This window comes from Ruditapes philippinarum, unplaced genomic scaffold (genome assembly GCF_026571515.1).
Source record: "Ruditapes philippinarum isolate M1 unplaced genomic scaffold, ASM2657151v2 ctg2792_1_1_1_1, whole genome shotgun sequence".
NCBI classification, from domain to species: Eukaryota; Metazoa; Mollusca; class Bivalvia; order Venerida; family Veneridae; genus Ruditapes; species Ruditapes philippinarum.
The window spans coordinates 98,577-107,390 of NW_026860042.1; the positions used below are offsets into that span (position 1 = coordinate 98,577).

The 8,814-nt window shown below is 35.4% G+C and overlaps 2 protein-coding genes across 2 annotated transcripts; both read right to left on the minus strand.

The window, feature by feature from the left end:
- Positions 1-826: 826 nt before the first annotated feature.
- On the minus strand, positions 827-2,008 carry LOC132758683 (uncharacterized). Its single transcript, XM_060750372.1, has one exon. The coding sequence runs from the start codon at positions 2,006-2,008 to the stop codon at positions 827-829; it is 1,182 nt and encodes a 393-aa protein (XP_060606355.1).
- Positions 2,009-3,010: 1,002 nt separating this feature from the next.
- Positions 3,011-5,338, minus strand: LOC132758684 (uncharacterized). Its single transcript, XM_060750373.1, has one exon. It carries the CDS (start codon positions 5,336-5,338, stop codon positions 3,011-3,013), a length of 2,328 nt encoding a protein of 775 aa, XP_060606356.1.
- Positions 5,339-8,814: the final 3,476 nt, after the last annotated feature.

The window sequence follows — 8,814 nt, forward strand, 5'->3', positions numbered from 1 at the left end:
TACACATGATAAATTCAACCCTTTGTACAGTAAACAGCAGTAAAAGTCTGTTCTTAAAAAACTAAATGTCAAACATTTTTGATAATTGATTATATTTAAACAGCAACTATTTTCACAAGTTCAATTTTAACTTTGCTGCAGTTTAAAAGAAATACAACACACATATAGTCAACAAAAAAACAAACATCATTTAACTGAAATGTTAAAGTCTTACTAAATTTTTCTTTAATTAACATATCAATGTATTTTAGAGTCTTTTGAAAATCTGCGATATCTTTCGAGTTCTTTCATTCTTCCAATTCTATGTACCATTTATGAAAAACTAGATTTTATCATGAGAGGGCTCTGGGGATTATTATGCCCCCTTAACACTATGCCTCTCATCAAATTAATCTTAAAAGAAGACACTGGGGATTATTATGCCCCTTAAACACTATGCTTTCATTTTTTAATACATTTAATGTTAATTTAACAACTTTTTCTGTTTACTTTTTTTCTTTGAGCCACTAACAACTTTTGCTTGATTCTGCAACTAGACTTAAACGCGAAATTGGTCGTCTAAATACATTCCTCCCAACTTGAACATCTACAACACGAACATGTCCATCTGGACGTGGAACACTTTTGTCACTCGGCCTAGAGGCCAATGCCCCGGGGTGTGTTTGGATCAACTATTAACACAATATCGTCTGCTTTGAAGTCACGTGAAGTTTGAAACCACTTAGATCGAGATCCCAGAGTTGGCAAGTATTCTCTAAGCCAACGCTTCCAGAAATGGCGTAGGAGTTCCTGGACATACCGCCATCGTTTTTTAACATCATAACGATCATTGTCCAAAATATCTGGAGCGAATTGTCCACCAAGCTGGCCAGTCAAAAAATGATTGGGCGTTAACGCAGTATGTATCATCATTTGGGTTTGATGTCTGATACGTTAAAGGTCTGCTGTTTATCAAGTTTTCAGCTCCAACGACTGCTGTTACTAATTCCTCATCTGTGATATCCGCGTTCCCCAAAATTGCATATACCGCTTTCTTTGCCGATTTTACCATAGCTTCATGACATCCGCCAAAATGTGGTGCATTTGGTGGAATGAATTTCCACTCAATTTTTCTATTTACAGCACTTTTCATGATAGCACTTTGATCAAGTTTCTTGTATAGATCTTTGAGTTCGTTAACACAACCGACAAAATTTGTCCCATTATCAGATATAATAACACTTGGAACACCTCTACGACTGATAAATCTATTTAAAGCGTTGAGAAAAGAGTTTGTGTCCAAGCTGTAAGCTATTTCAAGATGTACAGCTCTTACTGTTAAACATGTAAATACACAAAGGTAACGCTTAAGTCTCGTTTTCCCACGGCCTTGTTTTGTAATGAATGGTCCGGCATAGTCCACAGCAGTATTGGTAAATGCTCGCATCGATTGTCCAAAGCGTTCAACTGGCAATGCGCCCATAATCTGATTTGAACCCTGCGCCTTGCTTCTTTTACATTTAGCACATTGATTTTCCCAATTTCTTATTTCTTCACGGGCTGATATGACCCAATATCTACCAGACAATTTGGCTAATGTCAAATTCGTGCCCCCATGACATGTTTTTTCATGACAATTCTTAACTATCAATTTTGTCACCCAATGCTTCCGCGGAAGAATGATTGGAAATCTAGCATCATAGGAGATGAAGTCTACAAACTTTAATCTAGTGTCACTTCTCATTACACCTTCAGAGTCCAGTTTCGGATTTAACGGTGCAAGTTTACTACTTGAAGATACATTTTTTCCTTTTTTAAGGCACTGATATTCAACACTGAAACATTCTGCTTGTGCAGTTTGAATAATCTTATATTCTGCTTGTTCTATTTCTTGAACACTCAATTCTAATGATAATCTACGTTCCTTTTTTGCAACTTGACAATTATCGATGAATCGATGAGCCCAAGCCGATATTCGTACTAAAACGATTCCAATCAGAGTACCTTGTTGGTTCAAGTCTAAAGTCATTATTCTCACTTAATGTCACATAGCTGTTATAAGCCGACTTGCGTTTTATTTCTACTTTAGCCACATCATGTATTTCCATTTTGTTTTCTGGCCATAATTCCGGAGTATTTTCAAGAAAGTCTGGGCCATGCCACCACTGAGGGTTTCCAGCCAGTTCTGTTATCGACGTTCCACGTGATGCCAGATCTGCAGGATTCTCTTTTGTGGGTACGTATCTCCATTGACTAGGTGAAGTATGTGAATGAATGAACCCTACACGATTCGCAACAAATGTCTTATACTTCCTGCTTTGACTATGAATCCAATACAGAAACATTCATGCTATCGGACCAGAATGTACACTGGTGAATGTTCATTTTCAATGATGAACAGATTGCTAATGTCAATGTTAATCCAAGTACTGCAGCTAGAAGTTCCATTCTCGGAATACTTAATGATTTTAATGGAGCGACTCTTCCTTTTGCAGCAACAAATTTAGGCTTCTGTAAAGCTGAATTTTTGTTGTACACTACTGATCCATACGCTTCACTTGATGCGTCAACAAATATATGAAGTTCAGTGTCATCTGATGCATGGATACACCTTTCAACCTTAATATTTGACAAGTCTTTAAGTTCACTGTACCACTGCTTTATGTCACAAGCTAACATTTCAGGCAATTCAATGTCCCAATCTAATCCTGTCAGCCAAATTTTCTGCATAATCATCTTTGCCCTCACTGTGAATGGAACTAAAAAACCTAAAGGGTCATAAAGAGCAGCAATTCTTCTTAATACACTTCTTTTAGTTATATTTTCATGTCTGATCTAGACTCTGTATAGCTGTATGTGAATTCATCCGAATCTGACTTCCAAATTAAGCCTAATGTTTTAACTGTTGGCAATTCACTTTCTGACAAATTAACCTGGGAAGCTCTCAATTCTACAGGAATTTTATTTAATACTTCTGTGGAATTTGACAGCCATTTTCTTGCGCACATACCTGCTTTTCCCCAAAGTTCAGTCAATTCATTGTACAAATCAATTCCTTTACTTCATTTTCCACGGAATTCATACTATCATCCATATATGTGCAATTTATGACTGTTTCTGCTGCAAGAGGATATTTCTCTTCAAATTGGTTGGCATTAAGCTGGGTGACGTACTGTGCTAAAAATGGCGATGCATTAACACCGAAAACAAGTCTATTAAATTCATATGTCTCTACTGGATGTTTTGGTGATTCTCTCCAAAGAAATCTATGATAAAGTCTGTCTGGAGGTGATAATTCTACTTGCAAGTACATTTCCTGAATGTCACAAATTATGGCAATAGCATTTCTTCGAAATCTGAGCAATACTTCAAATAGATCGTTTTGCAATTTCGGTCCCTGATGAATCACGTCATTCAATGACAGCGAGTTATGCTTGGCTGAGGCATCAAAAACAATCCGAACTTTTGTAGTTTCCTTATCAAGACGTATAACTGGAAAATGTGGCAATGTCCATTGCGTATTTTTTAAATCACTTTCAGTCAGTTTAGAAATATAACCTTTCTTTTCATAATTGTTAATAATATCACCATAGCAAGCTTTTAGATCAGCATTTGCATTCAGTTTTCTTTCTGTGCTTTTCAATCTTTCAAATGCCATTTCATAGTTATTTTTCAATTCACTTTGGTTTTCTTTCCAAGGTACTGGAACCAGGTACCTATTGCTTTCTTCATCATATACGATTTCACTTTTCATCATTTTCATTATTTTCTCATCAGAAACACTCAAACTAGTTCCCTGCTTACCCTCAATTTCTTCCAATTCCCAAAACCTTTTAAGAATCTCATTTATCTCACCATCTTTCTTCACAGTGTCCATCATATGAAATGTAAATAAATTGATTTCCTCATCTTTCATTGGTACTGGGCCGACACATGTCCAACCTAAAGGAGTCAATCTGGCTGAAGGTGAACCTTCCGGTCCACTAATTTCTTGCAACGACCTGTGTAGCTCTAAATAATCTATCCCAATTAAAAGATCAACTTTTTGGCGATGTCCTATTGATGGAAATTGAATTCCTTTTAAGTGCGGCCACTGATCGCAATACTTTGTCCAGTCTACTGGTCTCAAGTTCCCTGTTACTTTTTGTGTTGTATGGGCTTCCATGTTAATTTTAATGTCTCTATTTAAACTGCTTAGTTGAAAGTTCACACACATTGTATCAAGATTTACAGATTTTCCATTCAAAGTGTTCACTTTTACAGTCTCGTACTCTGAACTTACTCCTAATTCTTTCGCAACATCTTCATTTAAATATGACCTAGTACTCCCATCGTCTAATAATGCATAAATTGGAATTTCTCGACCATTGGCATACAACAGAACTGGAACTGTACGAAGTGCTACATAAACATTTTGTGTACATGTACTTGTATATGCCTGACTTGTAAATGTCTGACCGTTTGTATTATGTTGGCTTTGCAAAGTATTCTGTTTATTTTCACCAGGGCTAAACACTACAGCTTCAGGATTTAAATATGGCTGGTGCAACAGTCTGTGATGAATTTTCAAGCAACCATTTATTCCGCACTTTTTTACTCTTTTGCATGTTCTACCAGAATGATTGTTCCCTAGACAACGAAAACATAACTTTAAAGATTTTGCTTTCTCCCATCTATCTTTCACTGAAAGTTCCTTCATTGCTTTACAATCCCATATTCCATGTGACATGTGACACAGCTTACACTCCCTCTGTGACTGTCTCATGTTACCGAAGAACGACCGTTGATCCTTAGGTTTCTCGAACTTCCCATCAAGACCAAATTTTGTTTCCATAGCTATTGTTCGGAATTCTGCTTCCTTCAGTATCCATTCATTTAATATCTCTACTGATTCTATCTCTTCTTTTTCATATATCCATCTTTGATATCTCGCAATCATTGATTCAGGGAGCTTTTTTAACAACTGTGAATACATGAACCCACTTTGTAAATCTTCAGCATTTGTTTCTTTAATGTTGACAATGGCTACATCCAGTAAATCTGCAAATTGTTCTATATTCTTAGCGTTTTCATATCTTATGGGTGGAAATTGTTCTATCTCGTCTAAGAATTTATTCACAATTCTTCGTTTTCCTCCAAATTTCCTTTCAAGTCTCTCTTTTGCTTTTTCATAAGCAATTTCACTATGACCAAGTCCTTCTATAGACTTCAAAGCTTCCCCTCTTAGATATTGCCGCATTTGTAAAAATTTATATTCAGCACTTGCCTCGGTTTTATCTATACAAGCTGTAAATGCAGCTTTCCAAAATTCATACTCTTTCTTAGAACCCGTGAATATTGGTATTGATACTCGTTTCATTTGCTTTGATAAATCAATGTCAATTTTGCTTTTTACTAACATCTACAGGATCACTTTCACTTTTAATTTCTTCTTGTAACTTATGATAGTCCTGTATCACTTTCTCATATTCCTTATCTATAAGTTCAATCTCTGACATAGTGACTAACATTTCTTTTGTTCTACCCTGAATTGTATATTCATTCACTAGTTCTTTTAAAACTTGATGTACATTATCCATAGCTTCTTCTAGTCTGTCAATAAAGCCTTGCAACAAAGACTTGTTCTCATTTCTATCATCTATCTCATATTTTAACCTATTCTTCATTCGTGTAAACTTTGCCTTCAATGTCGATTTTCTTAACCGCATATCAACGATATTTGATTCCTCCGTGTGTAATTCGGTACTAGAAGTACCCTTTTCCCCTTTCTCACTCATAATGTTAAAACCGACTGTCCGACCTTACTGTCCGACTACTATTACACTGACGCTTCTTAATGTCCAAATTCGATAATACAGTCTTGCCGATGAAAACCCAAAGAAAACCTCGCTCTGCTACCAATTTATGGACGTAAGGATCGATATTTGTGAGGAATAAATAATCAATAATGCATAATTTCTCGATTTTCCTTGTTTATTCTATTTATTAAACCACGTTTTCTCTAAACCGGAAATACATCAAAACAGGTCTAACACCACTAAAAATAATACTTCTTTCAAAAGAAGCTTATTCGATTAGAAACTATAGTTAACTCTTTTGGACAGATTGTAAATGTTTGCACAAAAACTTTGTTGTTTAGGTGATTGAATAAAATATGTCAATTCTGACCAAATTTAACACTGTTCACATAAAAATATGCCATTACCTTGAAACAAGTGATGACGCGGAATTAGTGATGTTCAGTTTATAACTTTATATAAAACTGAGGGGCCCACTGGCAGGTGCCCTTTTGACAATAGGGTCATTATATGAACAATCTTTGTAGAGAAGCACTAGATGATGTAATACCAAACATCAAAGCTGCAGGCCTTGTGGTTTTAAACGAGAACAATTTTAATAATTTTTAACATTAAAATGTACGTCTCTGCTTCGCTTAACACCGAAGGATATTCATTGCGAGGTATGTGTTTTTATGGGGAATATGACTGTTTGTAGGTGGTTTGGTCGATTTAAGTCATGACACAAGCAGCTGAAAGATGCTGCTCACACAGGCCGCCCTGCAACAACAACGACAAAACATAATATTGAAAGAGTTCGACAAATCCTGAAGAAAAACGATAACTTGCCTTTAGCACGTGTTCGTTGTATTTTGAAGAATCAGTTGCTAGGTGAATACTACATTTACTTTCAAAAGAGGTCCCAAGTTGAAAAGGCCAATTGTTTGTTGAAAAAATACCCGAAAAACAGCAAAACGGCTTTTGGCAATTTGGCCACAGGTGACGAAACATTGGTGGGTTTTTTTCCGAACCCAAACGAAAATACTCTAATCAAATATGGGCCATCAAAAACGCAAGGCGCCCTAGCATTGCCAAAATAATATAAACAGTGAGAAAGGTTTTGTTTTTATATCCTAGAGCACAGTCGTGCAAATTCCTGTGCTGACATGTAGAACTGTCACAGGCAAGTACTATAGAGACGTTGTACTTCGCAAACCTTAGAAACTCTATCAACGCCGCCAGCAACAAACATGTTTTAAGTTCCCCAGACTCTTGCATTACAATGTGCCAGCTCAGAAGGCACTAATTGTAACTGAGTGTTTGAATGCGGAAAAGGCCACTGTTCTCCCCCCACCCCGCTTTCTCAACAGACCTAGCCCCCTGTGACTATTTCTTGTTCCCCAAACTAACATTTCACCTGTCTGTAAAAAAATGCAAATCCAGAATGCTCTGGGCATTTACCAGTATCTTATGAGTATACCCATTGATGAGCACAAAAACTGTTTCAAAAAGTGGATTGATAGACTGAAAGCATAAGGGGAGAGAGGGAGTACTTTGAGGGGCAAGGCAAGTTAAAATGATCTTTACGACTTATATCAAAGAGAAAACACAAAAGTAACATTAATCTTGGAACACCCCTCGTATATAAATATATTATATTTTCAAAAGAGATATAACATAAAATTCTCTAAAATAAAATACCAAATCACGAAGGTTGTTTAAAAATTAATAGGATCCTGCAGGCCTTCTGTTCAATTTTTTTTAATTTACGTGCACACTTTTCAAAATAATACATATCAGAACTTGTCCTTTATATGCATTGGACAATCAATACAATATATCCACAAACAACAATTCTGTTAAACTTACAAGTGACAAAGGGAACGCTACCCTGAGCGAGCTCACAATTAAATAAATAACGTTAATAAACGCCATTCTTTCTGAAGTATTTACCCCAGTATTCTTGGTGTCTGAATCATGTTATTATATCGAGGCAACATTGGTAGAGGAGAGGCAAAAAAGACAGCAATCACATTCTCGTTCCTCTGTAGGAAATAATTACCCGGTGGACAGCAATTCTCCGCCTTTGATTGTTTAATCTAGAGTAGCCTGGGAGATGGCCGGGCATAGACTTACAACATATATGAAAAAGTTATTTATACATATTAATCTTCTACATTCTTAAAACAATATTATTATGTATATTAATTAAAAAAATCAGCAATTGAAAAGTATTCACTTCTACTGAGCACATGCTATCTTTTTTTTATTTTACTAAATTGAAGAAATTGAAACTAATAATTACCGTGAGTAGTGGCAGTCGGATAGCGAAAGGTTTTTAGTTGTTTTTTTTTAGATCTGGATCAGGAATTAGTGACGTTATTAATCAACTTGAAATTAGAATAATCTTTTTCAAGAGTTTATTATGTCTAGTTGAGACGTATTTTTTTCTGTAAGTGTCGACGCTTTAGTATTGACTCTTTTAGTCGCTAGAGATCTTTTTTTATTTCATCGAATTATATACTACCGCGCAATGTTGATGTGAAAATACGTTCTTTACGTTATAATTAAAAGTGCCGTTGTTAAACATCTGGGAAAAAATCGTATTATTACCCTTCATTAGTTTTGTATTGTTAATGTGGCAGTTATTCTTACTGTTAATTCAAGTGTACCATGTGACTAAAAATGTTGTGTTGTTACATTGATTACAGTCTATTTTTTTCTCAGTACTCAATAAAAATCTGAATTATAGAAACCTATAGAAATAGTGTCCCAATGAAGTATTAGTTTTGGGTAAAAAAATAATTAATAATATCATCGCGTGGAAAATAATGTTAGCTAATTCCTCGGGTAACAGTAATTTTCTCGGGCTGATATATTTCAATGTTACTCACAAACCGTATATGTTTTATTTATGATTTTGTACATGGGAAATATCACATTAAGGACGAACTTGAATAAATGCAGGGAATACAAAAGTGATACGTTTGAATTAAAGAGGGGTATTTTTTATGAAATTTATGAACTGTCATAAAGCATAAGTATAAAGTGGTAAAAC

Excerpts from the sequence above, each read along its gene's own strand:
- LOC132758683 (XM_060750372.1), bottom strand. The coding sequence starts at position 2,008 with ATGACTTTAGACTTGAACCAACAAGGTACTCTGATTGGAATCGTTTTA.
- LOC132758684 (XM_060750373.1), bottom strand. The coding sequence starts at position 5,338 with ATGAAACGAGTATCAATACCAATATTCACGGGTTCTAAGAAAGAGTAT.